This window comes from Phoenix dactylifera, chromosome 2 (assembly GCF_009389715.1).
Source record: "Phoenix dactylifera cultivar Barhee BC4 chromosome 2, palm_55x_up_171113_PBpolish2nd_filt_p, whole genome shotgun sequence".
Lineage (NCBI taxonomy): Eukaryota > Viridiplantae > Streptophyta > Magnoliopsida > Arecales > Arecaceae > Phoenix > Phoenix dactylifera.
The window spans coordinates 13,151,951-13,174,017 of record NC_052393.1 but is presented as its reverse complement, the minus strand read 5'-3'; the positions used below and the strand labels follow the sequence as shown (position 1 = coordinate 13,174,017).

General features: G+C 37.1%; 1 protein-coding gene across 3 annotated transcripts; it reads left to right on the top strand.

The window, feature by feature from the left end:
- The first annotated feature begins 299 nt into the window (after positions 1-299).
- Positions 300-20,669, top strand: LOC103699773 (myosin-7-like). Of its 3 annotated transcripts, none has more exons than XM_008781783.4 (13): positions 300-633; positions 1,489-1,673; positions 1,740-1,843; positions 5,246-5,326; positions 6,968-7,071; positions 7,177-7,263; positions 11,302-11,504; positions 13,951-14,152; positions 14,275-14,325; positions 14,420-14,518; positions 14,813-14,872; positions 17,506-17,627; positions 19,224-20,669. In XM_008781783.4, exons 1-13 carry the CDS (start codon positions 508-510, stop codon positions 20,323-20,325), a joined length of 2,526 nt encoding a protein of 841 aa, XP_008780005.2. In that variant the 5' UTR covers positions 300-507; the 3' UTR covers positions 20,326-20,669. The 3 variants fall into 3 exon arrangements, with proteins under 3 accessions (XP_008780005.2, XP_008780000.2, XP_008780012.2); XM_008781778.4 differs by having other exon boundaries at positions 17,503-17,627; XM_008781790.4 differs by lacking the exon at positions 5,246-5,326 and having other exon boundaries at positions 17,503-17,627.
- Positions 20,670-22,067: the final 1,398 nt, after the last annotated feature.

Sequence of the window (22,067 nt, the reverse complement as noted above, 5' to 3'; positions counted from 1 at the left end):
TTTGTATAGGTATCGGGCACTCGCGGGTATGATACGCTAAATATCTTGATTTATATATTGATATTTTTAAGTTCTGGAGATTTTTCTGAATCCTGGATGGGAAAAACATTCCTCATTGCCATCCGTTTAATAAGCGACTAGATTTTTTTTTTTTAATTTTTTTATATAGACGATAAGGACAGGTCGAATAAACGAGTAGTCACAACGCGGATAACCGGCTCAGATCTAACAGGCCAATCCGAATCCAAATTTGTGACCGTCAAATCCCAAACTCGTACCCGCGTATTGGCTCCGGGAAATATTTCGCCCCACGCGGCCACGCCCGCCTCTGAGCTCTCTGACGCCTCTTACGTACGGGAGCCGTGATCTTTTCTTTGTCCCGTTACTCCCCCCCCCCTCCCCCACCCGACGTTGAGGGCAATGACGGTGGAGTGACTGGAGTCCGCCGGCGATCCAGCGAAGGACGAGGTATCGGCGGCGTCTTGCCCGTCGGTGCCCAAATCGGAGATGAGCCCGGAGGACGAGATCCGTGCCGTCGCCCGCATGTTCTCGGACCAGCCCGTCCAGAACCCCGACCCTGGCGTCTGGGCCGTCCTTACCGCCATCTCCAAGAACGCGCGCCAGCGTCCCCAGGTATTCCCCATCTCTCTTTTTCCCGTCCCCTTTTGCGAAGAACTCCTCTAATCTTGGCCCTAATCCTGACCCTAACCCTAGTTTCTCTCCGCCGTGCATCGGCATTGTGCTGCGCTGGTACGCGTGCAGTAGCACCGGGAATCTGTTTTTTTTTTTTGTTTTTGTAAATTACTCGAACCAATCTTTGGTTCTCCGGAGATTCTGAGACGTGGCGGAATAGTAGAAAGTCGCTGCCTTTTTTTGACTACAATATGTTTAGATGTCATGCTATAGGTGCTAAAACTCTCAGCCAGCAGCTTTACTAACTATTCTCACGATTCTTGTGGAGAAATGGCAATCATGTGATTCGGTAATGAGTTTTGGATTTATCATTCCTATATTGATGCAAACATCGTATACTTGTTTTGACGTTAGGCTACAATCTTCATACCGTATACTTGTTTTGACGTTAGGCTAATATCTTTATACCATATACTTGGGGACTGACTTCATATAAAATCCGTGCTTCTGAAGGGTCGTATGCTTTCTCATATGCTTTTCTAACACTTCTTCAAAAGTTGCACCGTAAACTTATTTGGTCCAACAACAGTTGTTTCCGAGTCTGATGAACAAAGTCTGATCTTTCATTTTGTTCAAGGGGCAACCTTTGTTCCTCACACATGAATCAATCATCTTTATCAGTTCTGTGTTGCGTTTTCTCCAACTAATGCAACTTTTTGGCTTCCACAAGCTCACAGTTTTACTTGATCTTTCTTACTTTGTCAATGTTCGTCAAAGAACTATGCTTTAAAACTTCTGCACTATATTAATTGTCATCTCTTGACAACCCTTGCTGATGGAGATAGTTTATACAAGGGAATGAACATTCTTTTGAGTGCGGATGAGCATTGCCTGGGCCGATGTGTAGAGGATACGCGTTTCCAGATTGGAGCACTTGCAGTTAGTGCTAAACATTGCAGAATTTTTCGGGACAGAATAGCGGCTGCAGATGGAGGGCTGGATCCCAATTTGCCTGTGCCAGTTTTTCTAAAAGATACAAGGTTGTACTCATAATTGATTTATCAGATGATTGTATGTCTGTAAATTGATCTGCCCTAGCTTTGCAGCACAAATGGGACGTATCGCAACTGGACAAGGCTAAGAAAACATTCTTCTCAAGTTAGACTTCAGCATGGGGATATAATATCTTTTATTGCTCCTCCTCATGATGGTAATATACAAGAATTTTTCCCATAAAAGTTGCATTACTATTTACTAATCTGTCTTTTATTATTAATAACAGTGAAAACTTTTAATAGATCTCTAAGAACTGAAATATGTTTTTTTATACTTAAATACGTTGTTGCCAATCCTGATTTTGAAATTATAAACTATTTATACACCTTTACCAATCAGGATGCTATTGGCATTATGACCCAGTTTTATGTTTCTGAGATAGCTGGAGCCCTCCATGCAATCAGGGCACCTTTATCGATCTTTATGTTAAATACCAGGGAAAAAAATGCAACACAGTGAAACAGAATGAGGTGGACATTTAGATCATGTACATGCAGAATCATCCCCTTTTTGTTTCATTGAATTGATATGGTGAAACTAATGAATTTTATTGGATATTGTAGTTTGAGATCTTGTCAAGATTAGATATTTACGAGGTGCACAATGAGTTTTATGTTATAAAAATCAATTTTGAACCTCCTGATGCAATCCTAAAATGCTTCTAGTTGGACTGATGATACTGGAAGAAGATTACATAGGGCAGATGGAAGAGAAAGGAAGAGCTACCTGCATTTTGTCACAACAATGAATAATTAAAACACAATTAAATTAGTAATTAATTAATTTGTATATTGTCCGTTTACATCAACTCTACCAAGCGTAACCGGAATCCCTCTTCTATTCTCTTACCCTTTCTTGCTGTTTTCTCCTTTTTCTCATCCAACTTGTGAAGAAGGTTAGGAAGGGTTGTGCAGCTTGTCCCATGCAAACCATACAGAATCATATACAGGAAAAAAAGAGAAGAAGAAAAAAGAAACATAGACATGCTTGTGTACATGCCATTGGGGCTGGCTGTACTTGTTCATTTTCCACTCAGACCACACACAATAAGTGGAAAGGGAGCATAGCCTTTTGTGCTGCTCCCTTTTATTGTCCTAGTGATGATGATCTTAGTTCAACTAATGGAATCCAATGGAATTGCTTACTTGTAATTGTACTTTATAGTTGGATATTTGGGGAAGAAATCATAACTTAAAGTTATTCATGTGTGAAATTTTTGTATGATCAATCCTTTGATAAAACATCCCTAAATGGTTATGATGATGAACTTAATGATACAACCCAAACTATATGCAATATGAATCATGCCCCTCAGGATCTCAAATCATTAGGCATTCAAGAATGTAATCTTTAAGGAATCACTCCTTTATGCCTTTCTTGTATATATAGGATTATGTGAAGAGGGTTAGCCTTGGTATAATGGTAAAGTTGCTCCATTATGATCTGGGTACGATAATTTTGAAACATGAAAATAGCCTCTCCACATATGGGGGTAACATTGCATATATCTGACCCTCCCTAGTCCCTAGGCATCTTAGTTGCAGGAGCCTCATACACTAGGCCACACCAATTTGAATACTTGAGATAAATATTTTGTGTATAGTCACATCTAATTCCTAAAATGGAGAATGTTGATGATGAATTCCAAGTTCCATCCATAAACCCTCCTAGCCATTAAGGGCACCTCATTTGAGTACTATATGCAGCACTATGATTTGCACACCAAGCAATTTGACTAAAACTATCATGAACAAATTTTTAAATTTTTGCATAGAGAATATGTCACATACATACACTTAGTCATGAGGTGGATTCTTAACATTGACTTTTTGGTGAGAAACAGACCGGTTTGTCGGTGTGAGATCCTTCTTTGATGGGTCAAGGAATAACTAGTCGTTGTTGACCAATGGTCACTGTTGCAACGATATGCCTTTGACCTTATGTATAGCTAAGAACATGGTATGCTGTACTATACTGAACCGGGCAGTATAGGGTGTACCGCACCGGTTCGGTACTGACAGTCGGTAGACTGAACTAGCCTCGTACCGTACTGTTCCGATATAGTGACAACGTAGCACCGGTATGGGGTTTGGAACCGAGATAATGTACTTTGGCAAGAATGCAGGTGTTATAGCAATAATCATGACTTGCTTTGAAACTAATCAGTTAATCGCTGAAGTTGTCCCAAAAAATGAACTCTTTTCAGTTGCCCCAATAGGGGTGAAACAAGACATGCCAAGCTGAGTAGGCTGCTTAGGCTCAGCTTTCTATAAGAAAAGGGGCTCAAGCTGAGTTCCAGCCAAGCTTAACTGAGGTAGTCATGCTCGGATTAGATCTCATGAGCTGAGCTTGAACAATCTTGAACAAACTTCTTACCAAGCTAATTTGAGCTCTTATTTGTTTCTGCAAACCTTAACTGTTGACAGTCTTTATTAGTCAAACTTCATAAACTATCTGAGCATGTCTTGTTTCCTAGAGCTCAAATGAGCTTATACCAAGCCAATCCTGAGCTGTTCATGAACACCTTGAATCTTGTGCAGCCCAACAATAGATAATAATATAATGTGGTTGTAGGCTTTGTATCCTATCTTCGTGGCTTTGCTATATGCAGTATATACTTGCAACCCTAAACGTAATTTAGCTGATATGGGTGCTGATATATTGATGTGTTTTTAGGTGACAATTTGATTGTTAATATATTTGATAAAAGTATATGCTGATTTAGAATAAGGTCATCTTACCTGCTAACCTTTTGCATGAATTTGATATGATCTTCATCCAACATTTCTAATAAAATTTAATTTTTCCCTTTTTACCTTGCAGACTTTTTCCTATAAGAGTCATTCAACATAGTGCTCATAACTAAACCCTTCAAAAATGCGGCAGTTATAGTCTATTCTAATATTAAGCACATGTTCTGGAATGTATTGCATGAGGCTGTGGTCATTCCTTTCCATATCTCTCTCTCACTGCTATAATTACTTTCATATATTAAATAGATGAAACACTTCGTTTGGTTTTGTTTTGAGGAGAGATGAGAGAAGTGCACCTCCCATAATTAAGATTGTTGCTATGAAATTGCATAAAGCATAAAACATCTTTAATTAAAAATGGAGGATCACAGCTGTCCAATCTACTTATGCATTGCAAGGTGAGATCACAACCACTTACGATAACTCTCCCATTCACTGCACAGGCCAAACTCTTATGTCTTTAATATGCGAACATACTATATGGCAAATTAAGATGCCCTCACTTGCAGAATTGCTACCATCTTTTTTTTGTTCCAACTGATCTTGCTTTCTTGAGCTGTTGGATTATCGGAAATTTTGTATATGATAGTGGCTGTTAGCTATCTGGCTTCATTGATGTATTATTTGTATCTTCTGCTGTGTCATGGGCTTTCGTTAATTTTATATGGCTACCCTTGTTTTATCTTGTTTCTGTGCGTTACACAACATGATTCTTTTGCACCTTCTTAACTTGATTAATATCTCTTTATATGTTTGTTGTGCTCTTTTGTCTTAATTTTTTTTGTTCTTGTCATATTTTTCAGATAACTCTTATGCATTTGTATATCGAGAAGTGCAAAAAACCACTTCCTTAGCAAATGGTGCAGTTTTGAAAAGAAAGTCAGGTATAATGTTAACGAGCCACATGTATGTATGTAAATATGCTGCTTTGTCTGCTTTCTGATTCACATGCTTTTAAGATTGGGGAAGGCAATTGTTTTTTGGAAAAGTCAAACTCACACATACCTATATTCAGACACATATCCATCCATCCATCCGTCCGTCCGTCCGTCCATCCATCCATCCATCCTTTCCCTCCTGCATTTGCCACTTCCCAAATCTCCTTCCCCCTCCACTGCACCACACCTCCCCTTTTTCTACTACTTCCTTTGCCCCCTAATCATCCATGGTGTCTTTACTCCACCTGTTGGCACTCCCTCTCTACTGCTCTGGTGCCTGCTTTAGAGGGAGGAACAAGGTTATAAGGGGAAATCATGGAAGACAAGGAGGATAGGGGTGGTAAGGGATGGTATATGTGCCTTTTCGACGTCTATCTCCAATGGATTTAGCTACTATTAAGACTCAACCCTCCGATTAAAGTTAGTACTAGATTCTTTCCTCTTAAGAGAAGAATAATCCATCATGCAGACATATAGTACGTGTACACACGTGCAGACATAGATGCCCACTTGCACATATGCATGCATATATATGCACACATAAATATATCATGAAATCACATGTACACACCAGTGTTAAATTTGACATCAATCTATTTCTTTCTGGACTATATCCAAACCCAAGGTGGTAAGATGGAGAAGAAAAAGAGACTTTCCATAGTAATATCAAGAGTTTCTTTTTTGTCAAATCTAATTCTCTATTTGATAATAGGTCATGCTCTAACATCAATGAATCCTATGGTCCTCCTAAATGCCCCTCACAATGAGGTGATTTAGCCTCTAGTAAACAATGTTGGTTGTGGTGAGAGAAAAATGTGGGGCATCTTGAAGTTGTGTTTGTGGAGGTCCTTTTGCCAGACCAATTTTTTGTTTGTGATCTCACATGGGATGTGGGGTGGTAGGATGGTTATTTCTGGAGGTCCAGCTATACTTAGTGGACCCTTTCTCTATCATCTTAAGCTTTTGGGTTCTAGTGGTTAGTTAATAGGTTGTGGGATGTCAGAATCCATATTACTCTTTCACATTTTTTGATCATGGATATTACTCTTTCACATGCATCAACATGTGCTTCACCAACATTCTTGTTCGCGCCAATTCTGCTTAGAATAACAATATTCTCAGATTTATTGAAAGAAAAATCACATGAGAAACAATTATCAAACTATTCATGGTTTCTTCTTGGTCGAATGACTCTCCGAATTATTCTTCTTTGGTTGAATTGATTGAGAACCATTTTCGGTTGATGATTTTTACAACTTGTGCACAAAATATTTGCAACTTAGAAAAGAAAAATCACGGATTACAAATTAATAAATATTGTTGCTGGTGTGTTTTTGGTCTTGACTTTTCCTTTTGTCCCTTCCCATATATGGTGCACGTGTATATATTGATAATCTTAAATTCTTTTTTGTTTTGTTATTTTCATCTAAATACCTGAATTTTTTTGGTAAAATCTGCATTCTTTCAGATTTCTAGTTAGGCTGTTCTAGAAAATCAAACTTTTGATTATGTTTGTGCTCTTTGAGCTTAATTTTGGTCTCACCACTACTCTTTAATATATCTCATTTTGTATATGTAATCCTGAAGAGGATGTTGTTGCTGAAAGCAAGAGGCTGAAAGGTATTGGCCTTGGTGCACCTGATGGCCCAGTTTCACTAGATGATGTACGAAGCCTTCAACGGTCTAACACGGTATCCATCACACGGAATTATGATAACCCTAGTTTTAATCAAGAGAGCATGGGGATGATATTCTGTTCGAAATGGTTTTGTCTTGATTATTTAAAATATATGCAGGAGCTCAGGCAGCAATTGGAATCTCATGTTCTCACAATTGAGAACTTGCGTAGTGAAAATCGGGCATCCATTGCTCGACACGAAAATGTATGATTTCTCATTGTTCTCTAGCTCCATGTGACTTTTCCTTTCATTCTCATATGCACAATTTTGTGTGTTATTCTCGTATACACAGTTTTCTGTGTTGCAAAGTTACTATAGTTTATCAACATTCTCTGATCTTTCCACATTATTTTTAATTTAATATGAGCTGCACACATCTTATAAACTGAATTTAGTCATATTAAAACAAACATGGCATCTCATATGATTACTGAGTGACATGAAACTTTCCTGGCACTTGTGCTCTGAATGGGGCAGCATACAATTTTCTTGCATACAATTTTCTTGTTCTGATTGATTGTTTCTTAATTGGGACTTGTACATCAAATCTTGAATCTTGAATGGACAAATCTTGTCTTGGAGTCCAATTAAAATAACATTTCTCCCTGGAACTTGTTATTCCATTTATCGTGTGATTTGCATTAAGACTGCTTTAAACTTGATTTATAGCTATGTGGGTGCTTGCTAATTTGCTACCTGACATGGAGATACAGTCTCTAGACATTGTTTTGGTATATTGAGAAGTTATGACAATAAATTAGTAATGAGCATGCTGAACTTCTTATGTTAGCCTTGACACACTTATATATCAAGGACTTATCCATCTAAATGTACTTGGGAGATATTCCCAGTGGATGCTTTACGAGTGTCAGTGACATACTATGTGTGTGTGTTTGTCCCTGTTCCCCTGCTGCCCCACCTTTCTCTTCTTTCTTTTATTTTTTTATTTCCTTTCCTAATCTTATTTTTAACATATCTATGTTTTATCCACTATTGTTTTCTTCTTTTCTTAGTGTTTTTTCCTACTTTCCGTTACACTATTTTATATTTCTATTGGTGTGGATCAGGAACTGTAACTGTCATTTACTTGAGACCATCAATTTGTAACTCTTGAGTTTCTTTCTTTTTTTTCATCTTCTTATCTGATCTTCCAAGGTATATGGTTTCTTTTATTGCTTGTAGCTGTTTCATGTTCAGGAGGGAATGAAATATTTGTGCTCTTGTCTGCATCAGGATAAATAGAGATGCCTGTCCAATAATGAGCTGTGGCATGAGTATAAAGGATAATCCTCATATTTTAGGATGGGTATTATCGTTTTTCTGTCATGTTTGTGACAATTGTAATGTGAGTATGGTGACTTTTTCATTTTTTGAAAGGGCTACCTGGAGTCTATTTGATTTGATTTGCTTTCTATGCATTTAATGTTGTTATTCTTGGATAATCATAGTTATTTGGTTGTCTACTTGTACATTTTTTTTTATGTTAGTAGACTTAATACTTTATGTGAGCATGGCTAAAAGGTATTGTGATCCTTGAGAAGACCTTTTAAGTTGGATAGAAATACAATGAAGTTGTTGAAAAATCTCATGATGCTTAAAGAATAAAAGATGAGATAGCAATTCGGAGTTCAATAGAGAGAAAAGGGATAGTTACATTTGATTCCTGAGATGCGACCAAATACTTGGGGATTCCTTATCTGAATGAGAGTCAAAGGGATATGGAAAAAATATGTGAAAACACCATGAAGGCATTTGAACACCATTTTTTGGATTAGTTCAACACTCCAAAACGAGTTGGAAAGAGAGGACAGGCCAAATGGGAGTGGTCGGGAGGTGGGCTTGCAGCTTGTGGATTGACATCCCCCATCCCCTTAAGTGTATCTAGGAGATTCAATTCTCTAACTTTTTAATGGATATCTCTAGCTTATGAGTGAGTTCCTTTTGGAGAAGTATTAGCATTAGGTGTAAATAGGGTCTGTTTGTTTTTAGTTTGCAGATTCTTTCTTTGTATGTTTTTGCACACATGCATGCTGGATTTTCCTTTTTTTTTTTTTGGGGGGGGGGGGGTGGGTGGGTGGGTGGGTGGTGTTGGAGGCCACCACCAGAAGTGAGAGGAACAATTAAGAGTCCTGAGTGAGTAGACTCAAATTAGTTTTCATGAAATTTATGGCCCAGTCAATCTTCCTCTGTGCATGATCTAGCTAGCTATTGAAGAAAGAAAAGTAGTTATCTAGAACTTGTTGATGGGATGAAGTGAAAGTTGTAGATGTAAAATAAGATCTACCTGCACCTCCTGAAGCAGATACAAAAGCTAAATAAGCTGCATAATTCCTCCACTAAGTAGGTGAAAGATAGTGATTACCTCAAGGCGCCATTAAAAGAGGTCATTTATTGCATCTGCAGAACAAAATTCATGAAGCATTCTTTGAGGAGACAACCCAACAGCCATCTATCCAGCCAAAAATGATTTTCTTTGCTATTTTCAATCAGATCTGTTCAGAGACATCTGATAAAATTTGCCAATTTCAGTAGGAAATTGATATCACAAAAAATGGATTGCCAACTTCATAAACCTTTTCCATATGTGGGCAGACAATTGGATTAATTTTCGATATTCCACCCAAATCCCCCTTCACCAAAAGAGACTAATTTTTCCTTTTCTTAAGTAGGGATTATCAATATCAACATCATATAGTCTCTACAACCACTTCCTAAGAGGGTTATGTTTGCAACAGGAGATATGCTTGGAGCTTTCTCCTTGCACATGTACTAGCAAACTTTTGTTCTGAGGAATTAAATTATAGCCTATTAAGAAGTCTAAAAGAGATCTGATCGTGAGGAAACATGGATTGACTATGGCATGATTCTCTCATAGTTTTGCTTAGAAGCTTGGCGTAGAGGCTTAAGGACATCCACTTGAGGTGATACTTCTCAATTTATCTATCTTGTCACTTATGTTTATTATTTTTCCACTTTCGTTAACTTAAATCTAAAACTTTTGAGGCCATAAGTTTTTGTTTGGCCAGGGTAGAAGCCCCTTGATGCGGATTCAAGCTAGTTTAAGATAGTCAAATCCCCTAGGTGGTCCTGCAAATGCCTAGGTGGAATATCCAGGCTGCTAGGCATGAGCCTGAGTGAAAAGAGAAACTATTAAAAATCAACAAAATTGTATGTTTTCATATTTAAATCCTTAAAATCAATTAAAGCACATCAAAGAACATTTTATTGATTAAGGTTTCTTGTACCAGCCCGTGCTGCCAAGTACCGTAGCAACCCAATAAGGTACCATACGAGCACCTATGGTCTCACTTCCCGCAGCATACCATGTATCAGTACAGAGTTGTATCATATAGTCCCCAGTACCAAGACCGAAAATCTTAATATTAACAAAAAGTAAGTTTGCATAATTAGTTACTTTATTTTTGCTTGATAATTTTTCTGTTAAGTGATTTAAAATATTTAAAGCTCCTTAACATGTTTAAGCATCAATTAGCATCTAAGGGGACATGCTATTGATGGACTAAACTTACTTCTCGCTTGAATAAATACTTTTTTACTTAAAGAGGGACTTAATTAAAATTAAATATCTTCTTCATAATTTAACAAACCAGGTACTTGCTTGAGACGTGGGCAGTCCTTGGGCAGTGAGGCACCTACCTAGGCACCAACCTATGTACTTGGGCAGCTACCTTGCTTGAAGGCCTTGAAGGCGCTAGGTGCCTATGCGACTGGGTCGTCCGCATGCCTAGGTGGGACCACCATGTTCCAAGGCATTTGTCCCTGACAACCTTGAGCTAGAAAGGTCGAATATCTTGAAATTCTTGAAAATGATGGATGTTACAATATGTATGCTGCTATTTGATGTAATATTTGAAATATGAAAATTTTTTGCCCAACTTTTAATTTGAGGATCACATTTAGTGTCTCCCTACATCACAGAAATGATATTTCTACGTACTAACAGATTCATGACATGCACTATTTTTGTTGATTAAAAGTGGCATTTTGCAATTCCTGTGCTACATGAAACATTGGTCTTTGCTGGATATTGAGTTCCATGCAGATGGTTTTCATTCCTGATCTACATCTACTTTAAACGTTATTCTACTCTTTCCTGTCTCTTGGAGGGTTGCTGCTGTAATAATGACCAAGTAGCTTTTGCTACTCTCCTCCCTCGCTAAAACGGGACTAGTCATTTTAACTCTTTGGTACATGTTTTATTAATGGAATTGAACTCTGCAGGAGATGAAAGAGCTAAAGGAGGCGGTGTCAAATTCTTTTCTTGATCAAATTAAAGAGCTGCAGCATGTGTTAGATGAGCAGCAGAAAGAAGTAGAAATGCTCAACACATTGTCAGCCGAACTACGAAATTCAGTAAAAGATCTTAATGAAAGACTTAGTGCGTCCATGCAATCACGGGTTGATGCTGATGAGATAATTCAGAGGTACAAGCATTATGTTTGATATTCTAACATACAATTTTTCAATCCAGGTTAAAATTGCAGCCTTTGGTTTCTTTGCTGATTTAACTTTTTGCCACAGTTCTTATATGCATGAGTATCAGTGTTTGTTACATTTCCATCCCTGTTATGTTTATGAATTTTTATGCAATATGTCCTGACACATGCTTAGGGCAGGATGGAATGAGGTGGCTGTTTGTGTAATTATATTATCAAGTCCTGGGAGTCTTTAAATGGATGACAACCTTAAAAACGAGGTCCATGCAATATTTAAGGGGATGATTGAATATGCTAATACATTTTTTTTAAAAGTACCAGTGGTTTGTACCAAAAAAAGTACCAGTGGGTTCGTATTATGTAGTTAGCCATGAGAGAGTGCCGGTGTCACCAGTTTCTTGAAGCGGACCTGTTCATTTAGACTCCAGTTTTACTGTAAAATGACTAGTGTCATACACCTAACGAATTTACCTTTTTTTTTTGTTTCCTGAGTAGTTACGAGATTTCTTTTATTGTTTTGTTAACTTGTACTCTTCGCTATATAATTATTTGATTCTTTTTAATATCCAATGGTTCAGAAATTTGGCTCTCCATGCAGCGATTATCAGTTTATGTATTTTTTCTGTAGCATATATATTAATAAGGGTTTAGTGCAAATAAGATAGTTAGGAGAGGTTTGCATGCATTGATCAAATTACCTAAATACCCTTGCTTTTTTGCCTGTTAGTCTAAAGAGAGTTTTCTTGTAATTTAACTGAGTTGGTAAATGCACCCAAAAGAAATAGTTTGCAAGCTATGATGATATGATCACTGTGTTATGAGAATAACTTTGTTGCTTTCAAGTGCATTGGAATATTGGAAAGGTATTTAGATAAATTAGGTGGTGTGTAAACCTCTCCTCTTAGCCCTTTTGTGCTATAAGCCTATGAGCCTGCCCATGGAGGTGTTTCATTGTCTGTCTGTGCGTGCATGGTGGGTGCATTTGCATGATGTTATATGGTCGTGGATGGAGGAAGTCTTAAAGTTGTTTAGTTTTTCTACTTCACATCATGTATTCGTCACTTTGTGCATCTTCCTTTTCCTCATAATGACATTCTCTGAGACATGCTTGCTTGTGCCTCACATCGACTTCAGATCATTTTCTTCGTCACTGAGTTCTCCCTGGCAGCTACTAGTTCCCTTCCGTTCAATTTACTTGACTCCCTTTTCTACTTTCTCAACTGCACCAGCACCTTATTGCGCTGCCATAAATGATATGTACATAGAAGTTCAATAAATGTGGATGTAGTTCAAACTTCAAAGTGAAATTTAGGCCGTCAAACTATCATCAGTGCAAAAATGCTGCCAGGATGGTTGCTGCTCATGAACAATGTGATAAGAAAAATATGCAAGCTGTCATTTATTATGCAGTTAAACAGAAATTTGACAAGATGATTTTATTGCATCTCGTATACGGTTGAAAACCTGAAACTGAATTTGTATGCAAATTCAAAGCCAAACTCAACTGTGAATTCATTTTTAGATGGTAATGATCAGCCATTTCTAGAAATTAAAGATATTTTAAAAGCTAGAGCACACCTAAAGAAGATCATGCTTCTGTTAAAGATGATAATTGTTAGATGGAAGAACTACATTGTCAGATTTGATCAACACAAAAGTTGTGTATGAACCTATGTTAGGATTTAGGAAGACTTGTTCATCAATATAAGTATTTGGTGATCATGTTTCTTGTGATATTTATCTTTCAATCTATCATAGAACAATTGAACCAAGAGAATAGTATCATCGCATGATTATCTATCATGTTTACCGATCGACAACCATTTAATCCGATACCAATGTGTCTGTTTTCAGATCATATTTGGAGTGCCATCGGTTGGCAATGTTGAAACCTTCATTTATGAGAGTTAACATTCATAATACAGATTATTGTTTTTAGGGCTAATATTTTCCATATTTTACTTGTGTTTCTAGGATAGTAGCCTTATATAAAATAATCTATGGATTTTAGATTTGAACTTTTGAAGAAAAAGTCTAGTCATCTTAGAAGTATGGAGCCATTGATGTAATTGTACACCCTTTTTTTAATGAATACGGATGTTAACAAATGCTGGGAGAAGTGAGAATCTCTTTGAGACAGGAATGAATTTTCTAATTCATGAATTAATGGGTGAATATGTTAAGATGGAGCAAACACCTCTCAGAGTCCTAATGAATAGCGAGCAGTACCATTCTAAATTAAATATGATGGGTGAAACATTTTTATTTTTTAAATCTTTCTTTTTTAGAAAAAGAAATGGTGGGGCATGTTTTGATTTTGTGGTACTGATATTGGTACTTTTTTTTTCTTGCTATATTTTTCTGTACTAAGCTTTTCTTACATCTTTTTTTTGCTGAATCATGCAAAAACATAAAGCCTGACCTTTTCTTGTAGTCAGAAAGCGACTATATCTGAACTTGAGTCTCAGTTAGATGAAGAAAGAAACTTGAGAAGGGAGGAGCGAGAAAAGGCTGCAGCAGACCTAAAATCTGCATTACATAAAGCTCATTCAGAGGCTCAAGAGGAAATTAAGCGACAAGCTGATGTTTACACAAGACAACATAAAGAACAGCAGGAAGTCATCAGTAAGCTTCAGGTTTGTAGACTATTCTAATAATATTTATGTGATTGTAAAACAACATGTAGTCATACCAGTGAAGATATATTATAATATTATATATTTTTACAGTTACTTTTTTCCCCTCTATGCATTCTCAGGAATCAGAAAAAGAAAGTCGTTTGCTTGTGGAAACACTAAGATCTAAACTGGTAACTGCACTGCCTCCCACTTTCTTTTAACTTAACTGACATCCTGTCATGTTTATGGTACTGTTTGTAGTAATCATTTTCTTCTCTTAAATAGGAAGATGCAAGGGAAAGCCTTGTGATGTCCGAGAAAAAAGTGAGACAACTGGAAGTCCAGGTTCAAGATGAACAACTAACCTTAGCTAACTGTAGAAAGGTATGCTGAGCTGCATATAACTTTTATTTTAATGAGATTTGGAGATAAGCATGAGAAGGAATACTACTTCAGCACTCCAATTGATTTTAATTACTAATAATAAAAATTAAAATCATTTTTTGAAAATTAGGAAATGAGACAAATTTTACTCCTTGGGAGACATTACTTGAGCCTTGTCCTGATAGCAGAGCTGTTCACTTTAGTGGCTCAAATATATTTATTGTTGCTAATTGTAGCACTATCTACTGTCAAGGGAAGCCTCATGCTCGGTTATTTACTTCTATTGTTGAACAGAAATCAGAAATGCTGGAGTCTGAATTAAAAGGACTGAAGAAGGAACTTGAAAGTGAAAAGGTAGACATGGTATTTTGTGAATATATTCTCGTCTAAGGATTCTGATGGTACAGAGTTTTCCTTTTTACTGATTCATATAAGAATTTTACAGAGTTTTCTTTGTAAGGATCCTTTGAAATGGTAAGAGGTTCATTTTAAAGAAATATTACCTCATGCATGCATATGTAAACAGTTGCATGCATTTAATAACACCTGTCTGTTCTCTCATTGAGTTGGTCTTGGTATCACTGAATAGCAGAACCAGCAGGTTATATCTTATTCAATGATTTGATTGTCCAATGGAACAGCATGCTCTGAGTGCTGTAAGATGTGCAGCATGTCTACTCATGATATAGTGAGCCATGGTCCATGTATTATGTGATTCTTGGATGGGATGTGTATTATGCATTTCTCTGGATTTTGTAATTGTTCACCAGGCATAAGAGCTATGTCAGTCCAGTATATTTTTCACATTATATGTGAATATAATTGGCAGTCAGACATCTGTTTCTTTCTTTGTTCTCTTGAACCATTAAAAGAGATCAAAAAATTCAAAAAGTTATGACAGAATAAACAAACATATCCAGAAAAATAAGGAACGGTGCATTCTTGTTTTTTAGCATTGAAAATGGACCATACACAGATATCATAAAAAAAGAAACAGAATGGTAACTTTATAAAAATTGGGGGAATTAAAACATGAAAGATGCTTTCTTTTCCATGGTTTGCTGTTGAAATATTAGAAGAAAAGGTGAAATTGGACAACTAATGGAGATTGGAAATCGGAAGCTTAAAAAATACAGAAAGTAAATAGCAGCAAAATAAAGGAAATAGGAAAGAAAAATCTGTCTTTACTAATGGAGATTCCTTTCTAAATTCCTCCTTTATTCATATACTCTTACTTATACCTGCCATGACTTTGTCTGACACAGTTGGCTTTCTGAGCATGCACCATTGCTTATAACTGCCCCATACAAATTTTCCATCTTCATGGAATGTCCTTTCGTGAATGGAACATAACTACATAGGTAGGATATCTACTTACCAATATTGTGTTGTCATATTCTTAAAATAGCATATGATTGCACTTTCGGCTGGATCCCAGTAGACTTATCCAATTTTATGATTCAAAGATATACAAACATGGGGAAATTGCCTCCCGCTGTTCTTGCTCCACCCATGGTCTCAAATGTGTCACCCTTCAAGTTTTGTTTATCAGCTTTACAATGTTCTTTCAGCTGCACCTTACAAATATAGATGTCTGTGTAACACAAAGATAAGAATCATAGCTGTAATCTTCAAGCTTCATCTTATTGATCTTTCTTTGCTGTGCATTCTTTAAAGGCTCCATGTGTTGTTAGGTCTTCCCATCCTTTCTGACCATACTGCATTTTCCAGCCACTCCTTACAGGAGCCTTCTTGAATCTTTATTTCATGTGCTGATACACTATCATATGGTTCTTCAGTTTTTATCAATTTGTTTTCCCACTCTTCTGCTCCTTGTGCACCACCCCCTGACATGCATACTTTTAGACTCTATCCTTAGGTTTTACCAGGCATCTACCTTAGTTTTTTCATCTCCACCACTCCCATCCTACATGCAACTCAAGGAAATCTGTTAATACTAGTTCTGCTGATGGCCTAATTAACCATGTCCCCTAGTTGACCCTATTATGTTCAGGAGGCTATCAATGTCAATGTTTTAAGTTTTGGTATTAGGGCGTGTACTGGTACCTAAATGGTATGTTATGTTATGCCTCCATAGTGATACATGGTACGCTCGGGGAGTTGGAACAGCACCTATACTATGTGTTGGTGTGGTGGCATACTGAGCCTTTACCAGTAATATACCAGGTTGGTACAGAACACCATGCATCACCCAGTATCTTTGACACTTAAAAACCTTGATCAAAGTAATTTACATTGTTTATGATTTTTAGATCTCATTGATGCTTGTTTGTATTCATCTTTATTCATCATCTATTGTGTCTGACTAGTGAACCACTGGAAACCAGTCTCATCTTCTGCACACAAGTTCTGATCTAAGTTAAGATTATCCTCAAAAGTTGATGGTTTTAAATAGCTCGATCTTGCTTCTTCGAACCAAAAAAAAAGAAGTTAGATTTTGCTCATGCTTGTGATCTATTTTCAATGTGAATTCCATATATATCAAGTTTTCCATTTCCCATTTCCTAAATTATGACCACAATATGATTTTTCTTCCTCGAAGCTGATTTCTTTTTGTTTCAGGTTAGTCAGCATTCATGATTTTTTTAAAAGAAAAAATTGATGGAAAGAATTGAAAACATGGAAACAGCCTCTCCCTACGTGGGGGTAAGGCAGCGTACATTCAACCCTCTCCAGACCCAACAATATATGGAGCCTCATGCATGGGGCTGTCCTTTTGTATTCATGATTTATTTAATGAAGTATTTCATGCTTCTATTTCTTGTACTTCTAGATACCAATACAGGCTTGATATCTTATATCAAATGCCTGATACTTTGGTTGTATTGGTCATTTGCTGCTTTTCTTGTGTATATTGAGATGGATTCTTTTTTAGCCACATCATGATATAGTACAAATCGAGTAACCTTAAGGCCTAAATGCATTTCCCTTCTGTGTCTGAGAATTTTGTATGTTATTCTTAGCAGGTGGCCCGAGAAGAGGCATGGGCAAAGGTCTCAGCCCTTGAGCTTGAAATAGCTGCTGCGATTCGTGATCTTTCTATTGAGAAACAAAGGTTCCAAGGAGCGAGGGAAAGAATAATTCTGCGGTAATCATAGAAGACATTTTTGTTAAAAAAAATGGATACAGATTTTGAAATGTTCTTCACAGTAGTCTGAAAGTGGAACATTTTGTTTCTAAATCTGCATCCATTTTTGCACATACAAGTAAAACAAAACAAGATGATAATTTACATAATTTGCTTGCTTTTGAGACAGTAGTAATGCATGCTAAATTTGTTATAAAATTGAAGTGCACAATGAAGTTTAGCTATAGTTTTGACACATTCTCTTCCTATTATTTCTATTACAGAACAATGGGGGACATATAAACTGTGGTACAGCAGTAAATAGAAACTGTTCAAATTTGTCTTTCTTCATTCCGGATTTCTTATAATCATTAGCTCCTATATCCTTTTATTATCTAGGTGAAGCATGGCTTGAACTGATGATGATACTTACCATATTATATTATAGTTGCGTGGAAGCACGATCTTGGCTCTCTTTTGTTTATTTGAACTGTGAATCATGTGTTTCCAAAAATAAATGACAATGCAAGCTAATGCTTTCATGCGTGCTAAATTCAATGTGATAATGTGATGGATGCCAAAAGTCATGAAGTATACCATTGTACCCCAGCTGCTCTAATGAGGTTCCAAGGTGCACTGTTATCCTTCTAACAGCAAATTTTAGTAGAATTTTGTTCCGCCCTACAATTGTTTTCTATATTTTGCACCCAGAAAAACTTCAGATGTGTAATTGTTATTGCATTTTTATTATATACCTTTTTTTTTGGCACTGATGACATACTAGCCAAAATACTTCTTAGTTCCTATTATCAAAATATTATTCTGTATGGACTTAAAACACAATGGAGCCAATCTGTAGTACTACTTTTACTGTATGGTCCGCTGAACCATAATTGATATATCTAAAACCAGTCTAATAATACATGGAATTTGATGTATGTTGAGGTCCTATTGATGCTGCCTAGTATTTTGCGTACAATGGCAATCACATTCTTTTGTGAAATCAGGTGCCAATATGAGCTATGATAGTTTGACCTATAACACTTATATGGCTTATAGACACACACACATACAGACATGCATACTTCATTTGCTGCACGCACACACACACATATATATTAATTGTATCTCTACCTTGTTTGCTGCATGATCTGCCTACTGGCTGGTTGCAATTTTTAATCATTGATTCTGACATAAGTTAAAGAAAAACCATCTGTTGTTGAATGGACCTATGATACCATTTTGTTTGGTGAACTTTGATGTCTGCCTCACCATAGAATGGTTGTTTGGTCTTTTAGTAAACACTGTGCATGTTATTTCAATTTTTGGTTTGTTAGAAATGATTTGCTAGAAAATGATATTTTTCTTCTCTTTGGTATAGTTAATCTCAAATGAGTCATTCGAAGAGTGTCTCAGTTTTTCTTTTACATATGTAGAAATTTTACTGCTAATTACATTTGGCTTTTTTCTTGCATATAAGATTTACTTTAGTCCCTCTGCGACCCACTTATGGCTAACATAAAGGGTGACCCTATTGCTTAGGATATTTGGATTTTTCTCTATATAATAAATTACATTGTCTCCTCTGTATATGACCTTCTTATGGCTGACATCCAGGGAAACCCAATTGCGTGCTTTCTATTCAACAACTGAGGAGATTACTGCATTGTTTGCGAAACAGCAGGAACAGCTGAAGGCAATGCAGAAGACTTTGGAGGATGAGGATAATTATGATAATGCATCAATAGGCATTGATCTGAATGAACCAGCACTGAGAAATGTAAATGTGGCATTTGTCAGTCAAAGAGAAGAAGCAGCTCAACCGAGCAACAAAACGAGAGAAGCTTCCGGTGCTTCTACTCCAAAGAATGCCCAAACCATGAATGACAGTTCTGATGATGATGCCAGCACTACAGAGAAGCATGATTGTGACCTGGGAAGCCAAGATGGCAATACCCAAGATTTAGAATGCACGAATGCAGATCGATTGGTTAAAGAATTTGGTCCAGACATGTATGGTGTTAGCCCAGCAGTGGTTCCTGATGGGGAGCCTACAGACACTGAGCGAGTTCTTGGAACAGAAAGCCAAGCTGGTGATGCTTGCTTGGATGAACGAAACACTGCCTTGCAAGAATGCGGCAATCTGGGAGGAGACACGATGCAGCTTGATGATGAAGCCCAGGTCCAGGAAAACACGCAACCTACTGGGAAACTTGAAGGCCTAATTGGTGGTTGCTCCAAGTCAAGACTGGAGGATGCAGAGACTGGTACAATCAGGACTGCTGATCTTTTGGCCTCTGAAGTTGCTGGGAGCTGGGCAGTGAGCACAGCTCCTTCTGTCAATGGAGAGAATGAATCGCCATGGAGCATGGGTGATCCTGGAGCTGGTGGCGAAGACGCTGGAACTGCTGCTGCTACCGCTGCACTGTTGGCTGGCTCTGATGGCCAGGCAGCAAGGAGCCAGAGGAATGGTGTTGATGCAATCCCCAAGCTGAGAAAGGAACATCAGGTGCTGAATGCGATGATTGAAATAATTGCCCCTGATTTTAGGAAACAGTTCCAGGGTGGCAGAGGGGGAGAGAAGAATGAGTCCATGTCTGATGCAGAAACTGAGGGTAGCAACAATGGTGATGCATCTAATAGTAATACGGAAGATGCCTCCGAGGATGGTGCTGCAGATGATGACAATGAAGTGATGATTGAAGATTCTGTTGGGTGAATATGAAAATGGAGATGAGACAATGGGCAAGGTAATCATGGTTCAAGTAGGTTTTTTTTTTTTAATTGTAGATATGTGAATAAATTTTTGCCATATATGTAGCTGTCAGAAGGCAAGACTTTTTTTTGCAATGAAGTGAAATTTCTCATGCTTTCAGTGGTGTGTTTTGGCTCGACATAAGATGTTCCTAACCATTCAAAGTGAAAAATGGTGATGTATGAGCTGCAATTTTCAAGTATTCAAGCAATTTCAGATCTTGATAGTCAGGTTTGCTGGCTGATCAGATATGTAACAGCTCTAACCTAGGTTCATTTCTTTGGGCCCAAGCAGAATATATCTCGGTTGTTTAAGAATATATTGCCCCGGATTTGAGCTTTTGTTTGCTGTGAAATTATCATCAAATTTCTTCTCCTTGCTGCTTGTGATTCATGAAACTAATTCAAGCAGAAGGAATATTTGATCAGTCGCAGGTTGCATGAACTGGTGGAATGTACTATTTTACAAACTTTTTTGCAATATGTATGTTGTGTGTTTTACGTATGTAAGAGGTGCTCGTGATATAGTGCGAAGTCTTGCATCATGCACGGGGACAGCATGCAGCGAAAGTTATAAAAGAGACAAGTCGAAATGGAAGCAATCAAAACTTCAATAAACCAGTCCTAGGAACTCGGTATTTGGTTGTGCTCCGTATGTATATATGTAGGTACGAACATACATACATACATATTACATACATATGTAGGTATTTATATATGTATGTATGTATGTATGTAAAAGGGTGTTCTTCGAATGGTGTGAAGTCGGGCACTAGGATAATCTGCAATGAAAGTTGTGAAGCCATAAGTTTTTTTAAAAATGATCAAACATCAATAAAACATTGTTTGCCATGGGAGGGCAAGTGCTTTAAGAACAATGAATTTGGTTGTCTTTCCATGGACGCTCAGCTGTTGGGTTCGGTAACAGGGGTAGCCTACCTGCTTGCCTGATGGAAGTTGAAAATGATTTTCTTTCGGAGATCATGGCTTAACTAGGTCTCTAAATTCCAAACAAATCAGTACTACTACCTTATGCTACCATTCTGATGTAACAGTATGATGGAGTTGTAATTTTTTTCCCAATGATCAAGTCAGGACTATCAAGTATATTCGAAAAATTTCCATGCAAGTAAACATGATTTCTGCTCATCTTTTACCCTTCTCATAATTTTTGGTATTTTTTTGGGTATATATATAGCTCTATTTAGCAACATTCGAGTGGGTCTCCACTTAAATTTAGTTAGGTCTAGATTGGACAATAGGGGTCTCATATTGATGGTCCGAGTTGTTGAATGTAACCTATTATCTTTAAACAGCTTACATATCGAAAATCATATGATTTGGGAACTTCTAACCTATAGATAATTAAACTTTATTAGCCACCAAATCAAAAATATTATAACATGGAATATAAATACGTGGTACTTCAATTATTTCCTCTCTTCGAAATTTTTTAAGAGCTATACAAAATTGCATAACATTGCAATAGAATAGATTGGATAGTTGCGTATCCATAGTTATACTTTTTTGATAGATGCAAATTAGAAATATTTATCATATACTAAAATTTGTAGTCATGTCAAGAAAGTTTGAAATATGAAAATGGATTCAGATTGGATGGTATCCGACCATTTTTCACCCGTCAGTATTACTGAACCTTTTTCTTTTATCAGTAGATGCTGGCCTCTTGCTAGTTTACATGGACTC

Excerpts from the sequence above, each read along its gene's own strand:
- LOC103699773 (XM_008781778.4), top strand. The coding sequence starts at position 508 with ATGAGCCCGGAGGACGAGATCCGTGCCGTCGCCCGCATGTTCTCGGAC. Across the intron at positions 7,264-11,301 it reads CCATTGCTCGACACGAAAAT|GAGATGAAAGAGCTAAAGGA; the intron begins GTATGATTTCTC and ends TGAACTCTGCAG. Across the intron at positions 14,873-17,502 it reads AGGAACTTGAAAGTGAAAAG|CAGGTGGCCCGAGAAGAGGC; the intron begins GTAGACATGGTA and ends TGTTATTCTTAG.